At 39.6% G+C, this 19,910-nt stretch overlaps 1 protein-coding gene across 3 annotated transcripts; it reads right to left on the bottom strand.

Annotated features, from left to right (window-relative positions):
- Positions 1 to 797: 797 nt before the first annotated feature.
- On the bottom strand, positions 798 to 18,696 carry KBTBD8 (kelch repeat and BTB domain containing 8). 3 transcript variants are annotated; one of them, XM_060766401.2, is made up of 5 exons: positions 18,628 to 18,696; positions 13,911 to 14,029; positions 12,599 to 12,812; positions 9,908 to 11,022; positions 798 to 5,007 (listed from the first exon to the last, which is right to left on the bottom strand). In XM_060766401.2, the coding sequence occupies exons 3-5, from the start codon at positions 12,745 to 12,747 to the stop codon at positions 4,544 to 4,546; spliced, it is 1,728 nt and encodes a 575-aa protein (XP_060622384.1). In that variant the 5' UTR covers positions 12,748 to 12,812; positions 13,911 to 14,029; positions 18,628 to 18,696; the 3' UTR covers positions 798 to 4,543. The 3 variants fall into 3 exon arrangements, with proteins under 3 accessions (XP_060622384.1, XP_060622383.1, XP_067319562.1); XM_060766400.2 differs by lacking the exon at positions 13,911 to 14,029; XM_067463461.1 differs by lacking the exons at positions 13,911 to 14,029; positions 18,628 to 18,696 and having other exon boundaries at positions 12,599 to 13,904.
- Between the last annotated feature and the right edge of the window lie 1,214 nt (positions 18,697 to 19,910).

The following is a 19,910-nucleotide window of genomic DNA, read 5'->3' as shown; positions in this document are numbered from 1 at the left end:
AACTATGGAACTCCCTCCCTAGTGAGATCAGATCAGCCCCTTCTCTCCTGACCTTCAGGAAAAAACTTAAGATGTGGATTTGGGGCCAAGCTTTTGACAAGTAATTTAAATAGTGCAATAAGTGACTATGAATCAAGGTGATTGTCAAATAGAACGGTCCTGGATTATGTTTTTGGATGGCATGTTTTTAATTGGTGTTTTAATAATTCATGTTTAAATTATTTGGTTTTAATTGTAATTGTTTATTTGATATATTTGTACATGACATCAAATTGCTGCCTGTTGTAATGCCGCCTTTAGTCCCCTCCAGGATAAGAAAGGCAGGATATAAATATTGTAAACAATAAATAAAATCTCTTTTTTACTTTGAATTATTTCTTCATATATCCAGGACAGCTGAAGTGTTTCAAAGCACAGCATACATGGTGGAGGCATTATAAAAGACTATAGGAATAATCCATAAGACAATCGAGTATGACAACTATGGGCCAGTTCACATGAACCAGTTTTTAAAGTATATGCAACCCATTTCCCCTAGCACAGGATTACAAACAAATCCACATTTTAGATGAAGAGTGGTAGCTTCTGCTTATTGGAAAGATTTCGGGCATTCTCGTAAAACAGAGCTCCAACTGCATAGCAGGAGAAAGATGCTACCAGAAGTTCGTATGAACCAGCCCTCAGAAAAAAGGGAGACTCAAAAATGTTTATAGTTATTAATAAAGCACAGCTTTCCAAAAATGTGCATAAATTTACCAATGAAAGCAAGCAACATAAATAAAAACATCAGAGCCAACTATACTTTGACAAGTTTATTTTAAGAAAATTAACATGACATTAAGTAAAAATGCAAAATTGTGCAATTATGGCAAAATGTTTAAAAATCCACACATTTGCCCCTGGAGGACTACAGTACTTCTTACTGACATACCTGAGCACTGAGCACCTGACGCCATTCCTACCCAGATTTTGGAAAACAAGGATTATTGATGTTATACACACCACATGTGCAACACTTGCAGAGCACCGTGGCAGCTTCGGGAATAGCCCACCAGACTTTGCTGCAGAGCCCTGTTTCAATTCCATGGGTCACATGCAAAGCTGTGGATAATGTGCACCAGCACTGCTTAGTGGACTTTGCCTTCAAGTCAACAAGCCCAAGAGGAAGAACAGGCTTTCTCCAAGCCTTAAAAAAGCATTAAAAGAAGACTGAAGCCTCAAGAAGCTAATATGAGCAGCAAAAAAGAGGAAGATGGGAAGAAAGATCAAAGATAACCCTACACAGATCAACACAATCGTGCTAAGACCAGTGAAACTGCGTCATCTGCTGACACATTTGCAGCATTGTTTGATTCAGGTTTTTCCAAAAGCAAGTCTGCACTGGTAAATTCCCACTGGATAATTTAAAAGCATGTACAAAACTAAAGCTAGTATTACTGCTTAAATAATTACTCATGCATACGAATCAAATGTATTCCATCCCCTTGGCAAAAATTTCAAGAGTTAGCTTTCAAGGACATTACCATCAAACCCCCACTCCCAGAATGTGAATGGTTAGACAAAAGTTCTTTGTATTTAGTGCAGAGAAAAAGAAAATGAAAAGCAAGAACAAACCTACTATAGTTAACCACAGCATACTGTATTTCTATATATCACATGACAGGGCTAATTGCTAAATTAAGCTAATTTTCTTAAACTTCAAGTCAAACTGAATTTTCTACAAAATAAATACAGAAGATTGTCAAGAAGCAGCAAAAATTACTGGAAAAGAAATCTCAACTGAATGGTTTGGAAAGATACGTAACACCCTTTCTTTGCAAAAAAATACAAAACCCCAAACCCTCTAATACAAGATTGAAGGAAGAGTGTTTAAAAAGATTACGGCTGTAAGACTTAAAACAGTACAAATATAGCCAACTAAACAGAAAGAAAATGGGACAGTCGAACACATGACAAGCAACCCAAGAAGGGGAGAAATTATTTTTAAAATTTAGCCTCCGTAACTCTACTCGAGAGATCAAAACCTGTCTTTCATTGAGAGGAAGCACAAGAACTCAAATCAAAGGTAGCAGACTAGCAGTCACTAACCACACAGCCCACAGTCTTAGTTTACTTGATGGTTTCAACCCTCAAGTTAATTCAACAATATCTGAAGAGCAGTCTACTGCTCTTGAATCTTTCCCCATTGTTTCTACTCACTGGTAAGGACACACCACACATGCTGTAGCACTGAGCTCAAGATTACCACAAACCTTTTCAATGACATTTACATTTCTAGTCAGCTTCACAGAGGGTCAGATGCTAAACATGGCTGACTATACAGTTTTGCATATTTGACACTCTCCAATTGAGAATCTGAGTGCTGCTGAGACAAGAGTTGAGTGAGAGGCTATAGTGTTTCGGGCGTAATAAAGAGGACGAGGAGCATTGTAGCGAACCGCACATTCCTAATTGACCTGATAGCAGGAGCTGTCAATATACAATATGAAAATATATATATAACCACATCATTTCAGATCCTTAGCAGATATTTTATCTTACTGTCCAGGCTACGTACCTCCAGCAAGGTGTATGAAGAAGCCCAAAGAAAAAGCTGCTTGCTGAATCTCTGGAAGATGAGGTATGCGACAGAAGGAGGCTTTATTGTCCTTTTTGTTTCACAGTTGTGTTCAGTGTATTGTGCAAGACTTAAAACGTACAAAGCCTTTGGGATCATATGAACACAAAACATTCCTGGGGATAAATAGAACATATTTACTGAACCAAAACTGCTTTAACTGTAATCTCTTAAACCACAGCTTGACAGACTCAACTAATTAAGTCAAAAGGAGTGAGAGGCATGCAGGGACAAAAGTCACCTTTTAAAGAGAACCAAAACAAAAGCAGGGCATATGTTGTTCTTGAGCAATTGTGCTCCTCGGCTTCTTAATCATGAAAAAAAAAATCACTGGTTAAGAGATACTACTAACCTTTAAAAATCATCATATTAAGACTTCTTAGAGGTATAGGAAGCACAAAGCCTTACTCAGTTGCTGCAATACAACTTTGATGTAATATCACAAGGTATTGACTTGCAGGAGTGATAATACTTGGATCACAAGGAAGCTCAGTAGTGCAAACATTCACATTACTCCAGAAACAACTGAAGGCTAGGTAACAAAGATACCAGAAACAGCCAGAACTGCTTTTATACCAATGCACTATTATCTCAAAATTCACCTGTTGCAAATCAACCACATGGTAAAACAGTAACAGAAGGAAGACAAGTTGTTAAGTTTGCACACCGTTACTGCAAAGTGGTCGCCCTGTGTGATGTCCACAATAACCCGCTGTACGCTGTATCACACTGCAACTCTACGCATGTGTACTATGTTCAGCAGGCTGACTCCTGGGTAAGGGAACATAGGATTGCAGGATAATTCAAGACTCGTTTGGCTGCTAAGGAGTGTCTCAAATTGTATTGTCAAAGTTACTAAAGGATGGACAAAAAGTGCATTGAGTGCTTAACCTTCTAAGAGATGGAATGACCCCCCACCCCGCCACAAAAAAAAAACCAAAAAAACAACCCAGCCATTACGTTTACTTAGCCCGTCCTTAATTCTACAAATTCCCACAAATTCAGATAAAATAGGAGTTCACAGACAAAGCAGCAAGAGACAAGCTTAAGACTAGAGACATTAATACTAACTGACTGCCTTACACGGACAATTCCATCTGACCCATTTTGACTTACATGTATTAAAATGTACTAGCACCATTGGGTTTAAAAGCCCTTAATGGAGTGACCACCATATTCAATTGCTTTTGAAACTCTACAATAGGAAATGATGGCTGTTAACGCCACTGGAAGATTTAAGAAGAGAAGACTAGACACATGAAACTCACAAAGAGTAGCAATGCAACCACCTCAAGTAGGCCTTCTCTGTTCCAAATGGTAGCTCATATTCTACTGCAACATCTTCAGAAGCTACCACAACATATACACACAAAATATTTCAGTACCATTATACACATAGAAGAGGTATAAGGACCGGGTATTTGCCTATTTAGTATCATTGAATCTATTAACAGCAAGCAAGTGATATTGCCTCAGATTTTACCCGTATTTTAAATAAGAAGTCACTTCAAACTTGCTCTCTTCCCCCCTAGCTATTCAGGTTAGATTTGCTTTACTGGAGTGCATAGTTACCCTCCAACTCATCTACTCTAGTTTCTAGTCAAACTGTCACTCTAGAACAACATGATCCAACAATTCTATTAGCAGAGAAAATGCTGATAATTGCACTTCATAACCCACCTTACTCCGCCGGAAAACATCCATTCGGAAACTAAGCCACTAATTCCCTTCTCCCCACTCCAACTTTTAAAGAGCACCCATCCCATGTAAAAAGAAAAGCCATCTGTTTTAGCTCACATAAATACTGACTGGAGTGAACTTGTTTTTCCGTTAAAAACAATGTGATTTTTCTACTAGTATTAAATACCAAAGTCACTAAGGCCTTTTAACAATGGAGGTGAGGGGGGGGGGGGAGGGGAGCTGGAGTCAAATAACTTTCTGAAGACACTGTGGATACAATTTAGCAACAGCACATTCAAAATGACGTCCAAGATCCCAGAGCTTATCTGGGGTTTCGTACACTTTATGCCACTGGTCAGTAACTTCGTCGTACTGATAAAGCGAATTCTTCCTGCTGGTCCTAAAGACGTGTTCTTCAACAGTGACTTGAGTGGCTCGAACAAACAAATGCAGCTTATTTTTGAGGACAACAAGTTTAATGTATGGATTAATGGACTGGTCACATGGGAAGTCTTTCTTCTGAGTCCACTTGTTCAGTTCAATGTCATAGGCCTCTACGGTAAACATACGCTGATGGTTTCCACAGGTTCCAGCAATGTAGTAGATGGAGTTGTTGTAGACAGCTGCCAAACCCTGGATCCTAGGCACAGTCATAGGAGTCAAGAAACCCCAGTAATCCTTTTGAGGGTCATAGCAGAGGAAAAATTCTCCTAAGGAGAGAAAGAAAGGCAAACCAAACTATTAGAAGCAAGTAAAAAATTAAGTTATTTTAATGTTAGTTTGCCTCCAAGCTCCATTGTAACAGATTAGGCTTGCAGAATTCCCAGGGGTTATCTTAATGACATAGTTGCTTAAGAGCCTCAGCAAATATTTTACTATGGAGTAGAGTTCATAATAGTAGTCTCTGTGTTGAACTAGGACACTGGAAGATCAGGGTTCAAATCCCCAATTGGTCATGAAAACCCACTGAGTGAACATGGGCAAGTGGTGCTCTTTCAGCCTCAGGTGAAGGCATTGGGAAATGCCTCTGAGAAAATTCTGCCAAGAAAATCCTGTGAAGTGTTTGCTTTAGGGTCACTGTCAGTCAGAAATGACTTGAAGGCACACAACAACATGCCTAGTTGGTTTTGAGGCTATTGCCTAGTAACACTAGTTTTATGTTACGTTTCAAAATGTATATCTAGGTTTGGCATCAGCTATGACATTATTTATACCTAATTATATCAGGAGTATTTCTAAGTACGGTGAGCTCTTGGCATCCACTGGGTTTTAATTCCAGTTATACCTTCGCGGATATCAAAGTGTTCAAGCCCCATTACATATAGTGCTGTAGTGAAGCGGTATCCTTTATATAAAATGGCAAAATCAGAGTTCACTTTAGAGGATTTTAAAAATATCTGTTTTTAAGCAATGGGTGGCTGACTATGGAGGGCTGACTGTAGTGTAATTTATCAGAAGCTAATAAAGGAATAAAATGAGAAAACCAGATTACTTTTCCATGTAGAGTTCTCCATATTTGCGGATTTGCCTTTTGGGGATCTCATTATTCACGTATTTCGTTAAAATGAAATCTACAGAGATACTCGCAGGAACACCTCAGCAAGTGAGAGTCCAAAAGTGGCTAGCTAAAACCCAGAACCTCAATCCATGGCTGACACCAGATGAGAAACTCCTCCCTGGGCACACAGAAAACTGGGCAACTTGGAAGGCAGTGAACAGACTGCACTCTGGTACCATGGGATGCAGCACCAACCATAAGAAATGGGACTACAAAGTGGAGTCCACGACATGCAAGTGTGGAGAAGAGCAAACCACAGACCACCTATTACAATGCAACCTGAGCCCTGCCACATACACAATGGAGGACCTTCTCACAGTGACACCTGAGGCACTCCAGGTGGTCAGCTTCTGGTCAAAGGAAATCTAGTATAATGCCAAGTTTTAAACTTTGTGTTTTTTAAAATACAATTCAACTGTACTCCCAATTTGCTTCTGACACGATAAATAATAAAAATAATTAAAATGTTCTCTTTAGGTCCTCCAGCACACCTTGTTAATAACATTAACTTTAGTTTTATACCCCGCCTCAATCTCGCTGAAGGGACTTGGGGCAGCTTACAAGGAGACAAGCCCGAAAGCTACAAATTAAAACAACACAATAAAATAAAATCAACAACACATCAGAATAAAAAACATATTGCAGTCACAAAGCAAACATTATAAAACAACATCATGGCTGAACGATTAGGTTCCAAGTTTGGGGGGCTCAGGGTATGTGCATTGGTTCCTAAATAGAAACAGGGGAAAGTGCAAAATTCAATAAGGCCCAGTTGGGTGGGTAATGTCCTTAGCCGTTTAAAATGTCAGCCATTTTAAATGTCAAGGTTAAAGGAAAGAGGGCCACCTAAAGTGCAGGAGCTTTAGTCAAAGTCATATTTGAACATCTACAGATTCCTAAAGAGCTGTTTTCTCAGATAACACAAAGCTTTTCTTTACTCACGCTTTCCCCATTTTCAAGGGGGTCCTGAGCCCCTAACCCAGTGAAAGAATGGGGGTATTTTCATCACCAAAGAGGACAATTATTTTTACTGAATAATAGAAAATACGATTTTGCACATAAACTAAAATAATTATAACCATTAATATATGAAGCTTTAGTATCTGCTACCTTTTTGGAAAATCTCCTTCCCCATTTGTGGTTACTTTTACAATCTAATGTAATTACACTTGCATAACCCTACAACATGTTTAGGCTGACAACAACCTATTTTGAATGTGGAGGGGAATGGCCAGGTGAATTCCTTCACCAGAAGAAATTATACTAGAATTACTGTGTGAATCAGCCCTTGGCACCGTTAGTGGTACAGGCGTAGAAAAATACACAAATAGTGGAAGGAAAAGAACTGGTACACCATAATATTGGATGAACCAATGTCTCAAGCAGTGCATGAAAAACCCAAAATAGAAATTCAAAGAGTCACTGTGGGAAATCCCTTTTTCTTTAATTATGCAGTAACAACAATTTAATCTTTGGACTCGGAAGAATGTAAATTACTGAAACACAGCAGAAATAATGGTTTTCTTTTTTGAAGTATTTCAGCACAAGCTCATTTTATCTTATTTACAAGGCTCACTGTAGAAAGTTAAGGGACAAACGTACCAAGGTTTCTTCAATCCCACTGAACGGAGTGACCATTACTACTTTATGGGAAATAGCTACATGTTTTCATCAGGACAGAAACACAACCAACCACAAGAAATATGCCTGACCCAGATTGGGCGGGGGTGGTGGGGGGGTGTGTTACTGCCACTTACAGAAGTTTTAAAATTTAAAATGCAATGAGAGATTTCAAGCACCTTATCACTGAATCTACTTTATTAAATAAGATCCCCCACACAACATCCATGATCTTCATACACATAACACCTGGAATAGCATCTACATCTTTAAAGTAAGAAATAGCTCTAAAATGTATGGACATAAAGATAAGTTCACCTTCAGTTTGAGTAAGGCCAGTCACACACCACAATTATATGCATCCACATTAACCTTTGACATTGTTTATTCTGTTCTCCACTGCCTTTGTGTCACCAGTAGCTCACGTGAAATGAAATCACCATGTCCTGTTCCACTGGACATTTAACTAAGACTCATAAATCACAACTAAGGGTTAGGATTAGGGTTAGGACCACAAATTGCCCCCATACTATCAAGTGCTGACCCAGAATCTTTCTTTTCTCAGCCAGTCTCTGTCATGGGTTTTTATGGTGATGTATTTTAACTGTGTTTAATTGTAACTCATCTTTAGCCATGAGGATTGCCTTTATAGATCTGTACAGAGTCAGGACAGCAGGTCTGGATTGTGCAACTCGTACAGTTTCACCGTGCTAAAACAATGGATGTGGATCTTAATAAGACATGCCGTATTATCACAGGATGTCTACGCCCACACCACTGGAGAAATTATACTGTTTAGCCGGTATTACACCACTTGACATCTGTTGGGAAGTAGCAGCCAGTAATGAAAGGACCAAGGCAGTGACATTTCCGGCCCATCCTGTTTGGCTATCAGCCAGAACACTAACTCCTTAAATCAAGAAATAGCTTTCTAAGATCTACAGAGATACTCGCAGGAACACCTCAGCAAGCGAGAGTCAAGAAGTGGCAGGCTAAAATCCAAAACTCCAATCCATAGCTGATGCCAAATGAGAAACTCCCTCCTGGGCACACAGAAGACTGGGCGACTTGCAAGGTGCTGAACAGACTGCACTCTGGCACCACGAGATGCAGAGCAAACCTTAAGAAATGGGTTTACAAAGTGGAGTCCACGACATGTGAGTGTGGAGAAGAGGAGATGACAGACCACCTGCTACAATGCAACCTGAGCCCTGCCACATGCACAATGGAGGACCTTCTCACAGCAATACCAGAGAAACTCCAAGTGGCCAACTACTGGTAATAGAACATTTAGCACAATACCAAGTTTTTAACTTTGTTTGTATTTAGCTATTGTGCACAAGATTTAAAATTAACTGTTGTGGAAAGGTACAGACAGGACCAGGGTCATGTTATGAAGATAGAGCATTACTATGATCCTAAATCAGGTGTCTCTTGTGCTGGCTGTTCAGAGAAACGTTTTTTAAGTCCATAGTCAGTAATGCCACAATCCCAATCTATTTTATATTGCCCCTAGATATTAAAAAATATTGCCATGACTATAAAACTTACACCTTGTTGGCCGTAAGAAGAGCAAATACAGTGGGGGCATAGAAAAGAGGCTTGATAGTGCAATAAGAAATAAATATAGAGAGTTGTGGTTCAGAAGTTTAAGCACTGTACAAAATGGTTTAAAGGTCCCCAAAAGAGAGAATATAAATATACAAAACTTCCTCACAAAGAGTAACCCCACCAGAAAAATGCTCTGCTTTTTTTGGACAATGTCACATTAGAGTTCAAAAGCCCAAGTTGATGTTTCCAATTGCCTGGTTGGCCCCCTCAGAATTCTGGAAAAACTACTTTAGAGAAGGCGAGGACCTCTCTGGCAGAGATCTCCAAAGGCTTTGTCCTAAAGTACATTTCTCTGAATTCTTCAGGAGCAAACTAGGCAATAGGTAAACATGGATCTGTGCTTTATAACTCTAATGTGATCTTGCCCTTGACGGCAGAGGCTTTCAAACCCCTCAGAGACAGATCTTAGCCAACCCTGCTACCCATGCTCCTTTCACTGGTAATGCCAGGGAATTTATGCATGGAAACCATCTGGTCTTCCTGCTAACACTGTTCATGAGCTTCCTAACATTGCTTTGTGGCACAGACAGCAGCACCAGTAAATTCTACACCAGTAATTTTCACAGAAGGACTCCATATCATCTGAAGATACACCATTCCACCATCTTCTGAGTTAGCAATTATCGTCTGAAACACTTAACAGTTCCACATTAAACCCCTATCATGAGTAAAAACATAAACCTAAAATCCATTGAGTGATTTAACTCTTCTGTGCCTGTACAATAGGAGATGAACACATCCTCCCCTTGATCAAGAAGTGACTCAGAGGCAGAAGATTGATTAATCTTTGCCAAATATTCCTCCACACACAAACCTCTTACCCTGTAAAACATAGATATTCTCTTTGTATTCCACAGCATTATGAAACTCCATCGCTACAGGCATTGGACAGACAGCTGTCCAGCAGTTCTCTCGGCTGTCATAACACTCCACTGATTTCAGTGAGTTGCGTCCATCTCCTTCATAAACCCGGCCTCCTATTGCATACAGTTTACCACAGCAATGAACAAGTTTGCAGCCTATCCTGGCACGAAGCAGTGGAGCCTTAGGGATCCATCTATTGCCCGAATGATCATACATCCAGAAGTCACTTTCTGCTCTATGGTCTATGGAGACCTCGCTACTGCTTGGCCTGTACCCTCCAGCAATGTAAATGTCATTATCGGGTGAAACAAGGATCCCCACTTCTCGCAAATCATTGGGTGGCTTGCATAGTTTGAAGACTCTCCCTGTGTCAGAATCTAAACAAGGCACTGTTTGCTTCTTTCCTGAGTGTTTGTGGGCAGCATCGAAGCAGATGATCATTTCCGAAGCAGTCATCCCAAGCCGCTGGGTATAGCCGTTGGCACTACTTTGTTCTTCCTGTACACAGTTTTGGGCTATAGTCTGTGCAAACATTGGGGGAATTTGTTCTATGAATGCTTCATCTAACAGGGGCATGCGGATGCATTTGGCAAAAATTTCTGGCAAATGAGCTTCTCTTTTGTTGGGTTCATGTTCAAACCATCTTATGATGCTTTCATAGACATGCTCTTCCTTGTCGACGTTCAAGTCATTGCTGTCCAGGATGCTTATGAGTTGGTCTTTCCTCAGCTGAAGAAACTCCTGCTCTTTGGTGACACACAGAAACTTTTTCCGAATGTAGTCTTGGGATCTGACTTTTAGTTCCTGATGCCCATAGTGATCAGCAAAGATAAACACGCCTATTGAGTTCTGCGGGTCCAAATGACTGATCATGTATTTAGCACACTGGTCTTGGATAGAAGGAATCTGGAAGATACTAGCTGCAGTGAACAAAGCTTGGACATTGGCCTCTGTCAGTGTTACTCTGGAGGTATATGCATAGTTCAGTACTAAATGCATGGACTCTGCTTCAACACCAACTATCCGAACTTCCTTCTGGGTACTCTCAGTAAGGCCACTAGTGAACATTGATCTACAAAAAGAAGATGTACGCAGTCACTTATAAAGTTTTGTTAATAAGTCAACATTAAGCCTAAACGTTTTATCAGTAGGTTGTGCTGAAACAAGGCTCATTTTTGAAATCCTTTTACAGTCAGCCCTGTACATCTGTTGGGGTTAGGGAAATAAGATCCACACAAAAGTGAAAAACGGCAAATAAAGAAATTCCATTACCTTTTACCTGAGTGAACACCTCTCTACAAATGTCTAGGGCTTCCAGCACAATTCTAGGGTCAATTTCCTCTGGAAGCTGACAATAGCAATGCACTGGAGAAACCAGAGATTACTAGAGAGGTGCTCTCCCTAGAAATCTCTAGATCCTCCAACATGACTGAAGGAAAGTGACTACAGAGTCATATTGGGAGACCAGAGATTCCTAGAGAGAGCGTTTATAACCAAAGCCATGTATATTCAAATCCACAAATGTGGAGGGAATTAATGTGCTGCCATTGCAGTCAATGTTATTCAGACAATTTAAAGTAATTGTAATTTTGTTCACCCATCCCGCAATGAGCTTTTACTATAATCATCAATAGCAGATGACTGTCACGCTAATTTGCACATATATTACCTACTACTTAGGATATAGATTGCAACATGTAAGGTGAGTTTGCTAACCACCTGAGAGAAATTGCCTGCTTATGATGAGCTGCCTACATGGCTACATGGCACGCTAATTAGTTTGTGGCTATGTTTACCTGCACAATGTGGCAACCTAACATCAGATAGCTAAGAAAGTTCATCAAGCTGAATATATGCCAAAATCAAACACATAAGAGCATATCTATACTAGCAAGCAGGTGTAGCTCAATGAGTGATATACAAAATGGTACATGAGAGTAGAATTAATTCACAGCATATCTGCCCAGGTTTTTACAATGACCAGTTGGATGAGCTCTGATGCAATGAGAGTAACTCACAATACTTGAAAGAACCTTCCTTTTTGCAATTTTCTTCCCACTGAAAATAAGCCTATTTTTTTAATCTTTGGAGTAAGTAAGAATAAATTGTTGAAAAAGGAACTAATACTCTGGAAAAAAAACACCTTGAAGAAAGAGCTAGCAATTGTAATTAAACTGTATACAGACTGTCCCTGGTAAGCCAATGTTTGAAACAGCACATTAATCAGCACAAATAACAGGACGAGATCGTGATAAAGAGCAGACTTAACCATCTACATACTCCCCAGGATCTCAAAAGCTTAGAACAAGAAAGGACTCTTCTCCATATCTTACTACAAACAGCAAATGTAAGTGCAGTATAACCAATTCTTCCAGGGAAAAAGAAATGGGATTTGTTGTTGCTTAGGATTTGCACTGCTACAAATCCTAAGCAACAACATGACACAGTATGAGAACCTGATGTCTCATACTGCGATCAATGAAGCAAACCGATAAAGATGGTAACTATGGCTGTCCAACTTTGAATATAAAGTGGAAATATTATCCTGTTTACTTCAGAATCTGTGGCTGATGTGTGGAACCTATAATACCAACTATTATAAAATGCATTTTATCAAAGTAATGGTCTAGTTATGGATTGCAATATACCTGAAATAAGGACTGATTGCAGCAAGAACGTTCCGATGACAGGAAAAGGTTTTCCCATGATCCACTTGCACAACAATATCTATTAGCTGCCCTTCATCATACATAGTTTTGAGCTGCTGGAGAATGCTGCAAGCATGGGAAGGATCCATTCCACCACTGGCTGGGGGGCTTGAGGAAGGAGTTACGTTCAATGTTTGTGAAAACTTGCTTTGTTCTGGTGAAATAAATGAAATAAACTTAGCATGCAACATAAGGAAAAGTTACAGTTGACAAATGGATCAAGAAGAAAGTCATATTTCACAGGTTGTAACCACTGGAAGCCATTCTTGATTACAGAGGGATCGTAAAATATGCCAGCTGATATTAAGATTTCTTCCCAGGGTTTCCCACAGACTACATGACATACTAGCCTGAAGCAGATTCACCTTATATCTTTTTTCATCAATCTACTTGAGGCAAATGCCTACACAGAAACTAAGACCCAAAAATAAAATATTACACTGAAAAAAAAATCAGCTATTGGTCATGGAAACAAAGATTAAATACCATAGGCTAAATCTAATGTTAGACCCACTGAAATCAGTGGGATGTATTTGAGTGGTTGACTAACAAGGGCTAGCTATTTCAATGGGCTAACTCTATCTGGAATTAAGATTGATTTTGGCCTCTTACCCTATCCTGGAATTGCTTTGCTCTACACTTAGACGTTAATCAAGTGTTGCTATTTCTCCAAGTTCCAACAATACCAAATATGATGATAACCCATCATATAAACCACTGCTTACGTTAACTAATTTGCTACTAAAGCCATAACCCCAAACAGACAACACAACCATGGCTTGTCTTTTCCAGGTCTCATTTGTTTGTCTCATAACAACTGTCAACTCCTGTTTATGTGATGGGAAATATGGAAACAGCTACGGTCAAGTCCTGGCTGTGGATCTGGATACAACAAGTCATCATTTGCTGTTGTGTGCCATGTCCAGAGCTTGGTTTATGGCTGATTGATTACAAACAGTGGCAGGTTTGCAAATGGAACAAGCTGGATTTTAGCAAATGACACCAAGGCGTTGTAACAGGGCAATCTCTACAAGAGCAGCATGCTCCCCGGCATGCTACTAATTAAAGAAAGGGAGAGAAAAAAGATAGGGGTAGGATGCAGACAAGAAAGAGGGTAATTCTGAACCATACAGAGTAGCCAGTAGTGGGTCACCTTCACTGCACAACTACCAAATTCAGTATAAGTCAACCCCATTTTGAGGACAGATTTGGTGGCCAGAATTATGGATTTTGCTACAATATACACATTTACCTGTTGATAAATTGACCCAGATTTTGGGGTTGATTTTTTGAGTAAAATTTTGAGTATATAGGGCACATTACAATAGCTCAGCTCAAAGACAGTTCAGATAATTCCTCATCATCCTGTCACTGAAAATAAATTAAAACATTTAGTTACAAGTTTGGAAGCAATTTAAAAATAACTATTCTCATATCTTAAATACCAAGCAACAGTAGATGAATTTTCACATGCTTTGACATAAGTACCCTAGTTTCAAAATTAACACCTTATTCACATTTTATATTCATGTTTTGAACTTTACTCAATTGCCTACTATGAGAAGCCAATCTGTATTGAGCAAGAAGATTTGCTGTTCAACCTTCTGTACACCACAAGCTAGCAACCAAAGCTGGTAAAACTTTACAAGGCCTGCTTAGTATTTCACCTTTTATCATCATAGCAGAAATATGCTAATTTATGTAATCAAATGACAAAAAACAACACATAGGGGTACATCATGTACTCCAGCTGTCATGATTTGTGACAGGATTGAAAATATCCCTGACATAATTACATTCCATCCAATTGTCTTAGAAATTATGTCTCAGCTATTAACACAGAATGAGAAAAAAAAACTAAGTCTAAATAGTTTGCAAGGAGTTCCTGGTAAAATGATAACTAGAAGCCCTTGAAATATAAAGCTTGCCTTGTTAAAGCAAGCAAACAAGCAGCATTTCCAGAAGTGGGACAATGAGGTGTCTGAAAGCGCTAGAAATCAGGTAACTGAGCAAGCTGGAAAAACACCTTAACTGGATCCTAACTGGGAAAACTCCTGCTTCAACCATACTGCCTGTGAATTCTTTATAAACCTACTCTAGTCATCCACTCAAACGTTTCTATCTTTTAATGCTGGAAATTGACAGGACCTTTGAGACTGAGGGGACATGTACACTATATAATGCAGTTTGACACCACTTAACTGCCATAACTCAATCCTATGGAAACCTAGGAGCTTTAGTTTTACAAGGACTTTAACTTTCTCTGACAAAATGGGCAAGTGCCTCACCAAACTTCAACTTCCATGGGTCCTTAGCATTAAACCACGAGGCAACAACATTGAGATATGGCAGTTAAAGGGGTGCAAAACTGCATTAATTCTACAATGTAGTTGCCCCCGGAGATTTAAAAAAAGTTGTTAGCACCCCTTTCTTACATAAATAGTTATTTTGGGGTTGAATACATCTATGGCAGGAACTCTCATTCTAGTCTCCTTGTTTTTTTCCTTAATAACACAAAGGGGAAGACCCCAATGTCAACATATATGAGAAACAAAAATGGAGAAAGAACTTGTTCCTGTTTAGCAAAAATGTTCAGTCTTGCACACATTTGAATTTAATCCATTGAGGATACAATTTTACACAAGCTCAGCACAAGAAAACATCACCAAATGTAAAACTGTAGATAAGACTTGTATGGCAAAAATTTGTTAATTGAATGGCTGTATGAACTAAAATTAAAAAAAAATTGAAACATAACCCCATATGCGTTTACTCAGAAACAAGTTCCTGTAGCTCCATATTATTCCTCTATCAATGTTTTTAGGATTATTGTCTTATTCCTGAGCAAATCTATTAAGGAACAATAAAATATGCTTATCTTAGGAACAGATGTATTAACACAAAAATGATCAAACATTCATATGCAGGCCTAAATCCTCTTTTAGTCCAAACTAAGTAGACACAATGAATCCGTTAAATGTATCTCTGTGTTGACTCAAAATTTAACAATTGAATGAATGGGCTGTTTTGAGTCCCCTTTGGGGGAGATAAAGCAGGATATAAATAAATAAATTAAAAAAATCAATATAATAATAATGATGATGATGATGATGATAATGGGTCTGCTCTAGTTGAGACTACCAACAGGATGAAAGCCGTAGCGAGTCAATAAACCAAATCACAACCTGTCAACCTGTACTGGGGAGTAACTTTTTAAAAGAGTTAATCATCTCCAAAAACAGTAATTTAACAAATGCTAAAATATCAATAGGCCCCTCAATCCATGGGTTTTAACTCAATTAATACAAACCACCAATAAGCCCAATTGAACCTGTCAACATATACAGGGGGAAGAGAGGAGTTGCATTGCATTTCCCCCCTCTCCCTAGGATACATATATCCTTAAAAGGATTTAAAGATTCAAATGGTAGAGAGGTAGCTTGAAATTAAAACGTAAACTTTTGAGAGAGGTTTACAATTATGTGATCAACAAAGCATGCTGTGCATTACTAAGCAGAGGCGACAATTTGAACAATAGCAACTGAAGATATACTCTGAAATCCAGATTAAATCAGAAGTATAACATTTATTCTTGAAAATAAATGCATTTACTTAGCCTTTAAATAATCACCATAGCTACTATTAACTATTAAAGGGTATGTATATGTGTGTATGCATACACAATATATATATACACATACATATAAAAATAGACACACAAATATATACAAATATACACACATATATGCAAATATATATATATATATATACACACATGTATACACACATATATACATACACACATATAGGATACAAATATATACATATCTACACACATATCTATATGCATAGATACATATATAAAATTTATACATGCATATCTACACAAATACGAGTGCATATATAAATACACACATAGTATACAAATATATATATATATATGCACACATATCTTTATGCATAAACAGATATATATATATATATACACATGTCTGCTGCTCGCACATATATTAACACACATAGACAAAAACCTGTATAAATATATATACACACATCTATGTATAAGCATACACACATCTATGTATGTATAAGCATACACACATCTATAAATATATACATTTACAAATATTTATAGACATATGAACATGAATATAAATTCACAAATATATACATATATCTAAAATACATGTACACACATATCTATTTATCACACACATCTATACTCACATATATAAATACATATATTTACATACACACATCTCTCTATACATACACACATATAAATATCTATAAATACATATATGTCTACACATACACATATACTCTCCCACACATATATGAGATATATAAATATATATATTTACATACATACCTCTACACACACCCAAATATATACATAAATAAACATGTCTACACAAACATACACATATACTCACACACATGTTTATACACACTCATTCATATATATATATATATATATATATATATATACACACACACACACACATATATATACATATATTTGCATACACACATATCTGTAGAGCAGAGGTTCTCAAACTAAGGCCCAGGGTCCGAATGTGGCCCTCCAAGGTCATTTACCCGGCCCTCTCTCAGGTTCAACCTAAGTCTGAAACTACTTGAAAGCACACAACAACAACAACAACAACAATGCTATCTCATCAGGCAAAAGCAGGCCAACGCTTCCCATTGTAATACTAATAAGTTTATATTTGTTAAAATTGTTCTTCATTTTAATTATTGTATTGTTTTCAGCAGGTTTTTTTGCACTACAAACAAGATATGTGCAGTGTGCATAGGAAATGATTCATATCTTTTTCAAATTATAATCCGGCCCTCCAACAGTTTGAGGACTGTGAAGTGGCCCTCTGTTTAAAAAGTTTGAGGACCCCTGCTGTAGTGTTCCCTCACTTATCATGGGGGTTCTGTTCCAGGACCACTCACAATAAATGAAAGTCCGTGAAGTAGGGACACCATATTAATTTTAATATTTATATATTATTTTATATATTTTATATATTATTTTCTTACCCGTGCTTCCTTACCCACCTCCTGGCCCAACCCAAGGGCACTTGCCTGCCTCCTTGGCCTCCGCAGAGCCTCCGGAGCTATGCAGGCAGCAGCAGGCCAGGGAGGCAGGCCTTCCCCGCCGCGCCTCAGGCCTCTGCACTTCCGGGGTCTGTGGAGGCCAGGGAGGCAGGCCTTCCCCACCACTCCTCAGGCCGCCACACTTCCAGGGTATGTGGAGGTCAGGTAGGCAGTCCTTCCCCGCCACGCCTCAGGCCGCCACATTTCCAGGGTATGTGGAGGTCAGGTAGGCAGTCCTTCCCCGCCGCACCTCAGGCCTCTGCACTTCCGGGGTCCCTGGCCTCCACTGAACATAAATATTTAATATTTTTATTAATATTTTCAAAACCCCGCGAAAGAGCGAGTCTGCTAAAAGCGAACCGCAAAGTAGCGAGGGAACACTGTGTATACGCACATATACATATCTATAAATACGCATGTCTACAGAAACATACACATATACTCACACACGTACGTTTATACACACACATAAATGTAAATACATATATTTACACCCACAATTCCATCGTAGGTGGAGTTCAGAATGCTCTTTGATTGTAAGCTAACTATAAATCCCAGCAACTACAACTCCCAAATGACAAAATCACATACACACATATCTAAACAATAATTACACACATGCACACTTGAACAGCTAATAGTAGCTACTTTTTTGTATTGCAAACACACATATCCTGCACTTAGGGAAGGTGACTTGGAAAAAAAGAGTTTGCCTCGCCTCCTCCCAACATAATGAATTGGATTATCATTCAAGAAATCAGGCTCAAAGGCCCACCCGCCCCTTCCTTCCCTCCCTCCCTCCCTCCAAACAGACAAGCAGACAGAGAGACAGGCGCAGCCCCCTTTTGGGCCAGAATCACCTCTGTGGACCCGGCAGCCGCCCTGCAGGCCTCAGAGCGCGCGCCCCTCCGCCCCTCCCTCCTTCCTTCCCTCCCTCCCTCCTTCCTTCCTGCGCACGCGCCCTCCTCGCGCCCGCTCTCCCTCCAACCGCCGCTCAGAAGGCCCGCGAAGTGCACCCTGGGAGCGGTAGTTCCTGTGCCTAAGCGGCGCGCCTTCTTGCTCGCGAAGTGTATCCTGGGAGTTGGGCGTTCTGTTGCCGGGCAACGCTCTGCTTCTCAAAGGAGGGAGGACTGGGAGGAGTTGCAGGCCGTTCTAGTTCCCGTGGGATCTGTTTACCTGAGTTACGGTATGATGTTTGTCTTGGACTTGAATGTATGCTTCTCCTGGCTGTAGTGTTTGAGCCTTGTGTGCCGCCCATGGAGTGCCACCCATGGGAAAAAAGGGGGATATAAAATAAATAAATGAATAAATAAACATTCCTGGGATTATGTTTGTAATTTTGGGAGGGAACATTTGTTGTTCATTCGTTCAGTCGTCTCCGACTCTTCGTGACCTCATGGACCAGCCCACGCCAGAGCTCCCTGTTGGCCGTCACCACCCCCAGCTCCTTCAAGGTCAGTCCAGTCACCTCAAGGATGCCATCCATCCATCTTGCCCTTGGTCGGCCCCTCTTCCTTTTGCCTTCCACTTTCCCCAGCATAATTGTCTTCTCTAGGCTTTGCTGTCTCCTCATGATGTGGCCAAAGTACTTCGGCTTTGCCTCTAATATCCTTCCCTCCAATAAGCAGCCGGGCTTTATTTCCTGGAGGATGGACTGGTTGGATCTTCTCGCAGTCCAAGGCACTCTCAGCACTTTCCTCCAACACCACAGTTCAAAAGCATCCATCTTCCTTCGCTCAGCCTTCCCTAAGGTCCAGCTCTCACATCCGTAGGTGACTTTCGGGAACATTAGAATGTCCTATATTACGAGAGACCAGATTGCCAATATCCGCTGGATAATAAAGAATGGCAGGGAGTGTTGATGTAGAGATTGTCTGGTTTGCCTGCTCTGCAACATGCAATTGTCCTTCTTTAGGAGTCCTTTCAAATCTATGGTATCCTCTGTTTGGGTATCAGCCAGCATGTCAACGACCTAAATCAAGAAATAGTTTTCTAAAATCTACAGCGACACTCACTGGAACACCTCAGCAAGCGAGAGTCCAAAAGTGGCAGGCTCAAACCCAGAACCTCAATCAATGGCTGATACCAAATGAGAGACTCCCTCCTGGGCACACAGAAAACTGGGCAAAACTGGAGAAATTAC

This window comes from Anolis sagrei, chromosome 2, assembly GCF_037176765.1.
Source record: "Anolis sagrei isolate rAnoSag1 chromosome 2, rAnoSag1.mat, whole genome shotgun sequence".
Taxonomy (NCBI): Eukaryota; Metazoa; Chordata; class Lepidosauria; order Squamata; family Dactyloidae; genus Anolis; species Anolis sagrei.
The sequence above is the reverse complement of the archived record's forward strand: the minus strand, read 5'-3'. Positions and strand labels throughout refer to the sequence as shown.

Coding starts and splice junctions, on each gene's coding strand:
- KBTBD8 (XM_067463461.1), bottom strand. CDS start 12,849: ATGTTGCATGCTAAGTTTATTTCATTTATTTCACCAGAACAAAGCAAG. Junction 11,023..12,598: donor GCAATCAGTCCTTATTTCAG/GTATATTGCAAT, acceptor TTCTTTTTGTAG/ATCAATGTTCACTAGTGGCC. Junction 5,008..9,907: donor GAATATCTATGTTTTACAGG/GTAAGAGGTTTG, acceptor TTCTCTCCTTAG/GAGAATTTTTCCTCTGCTAT.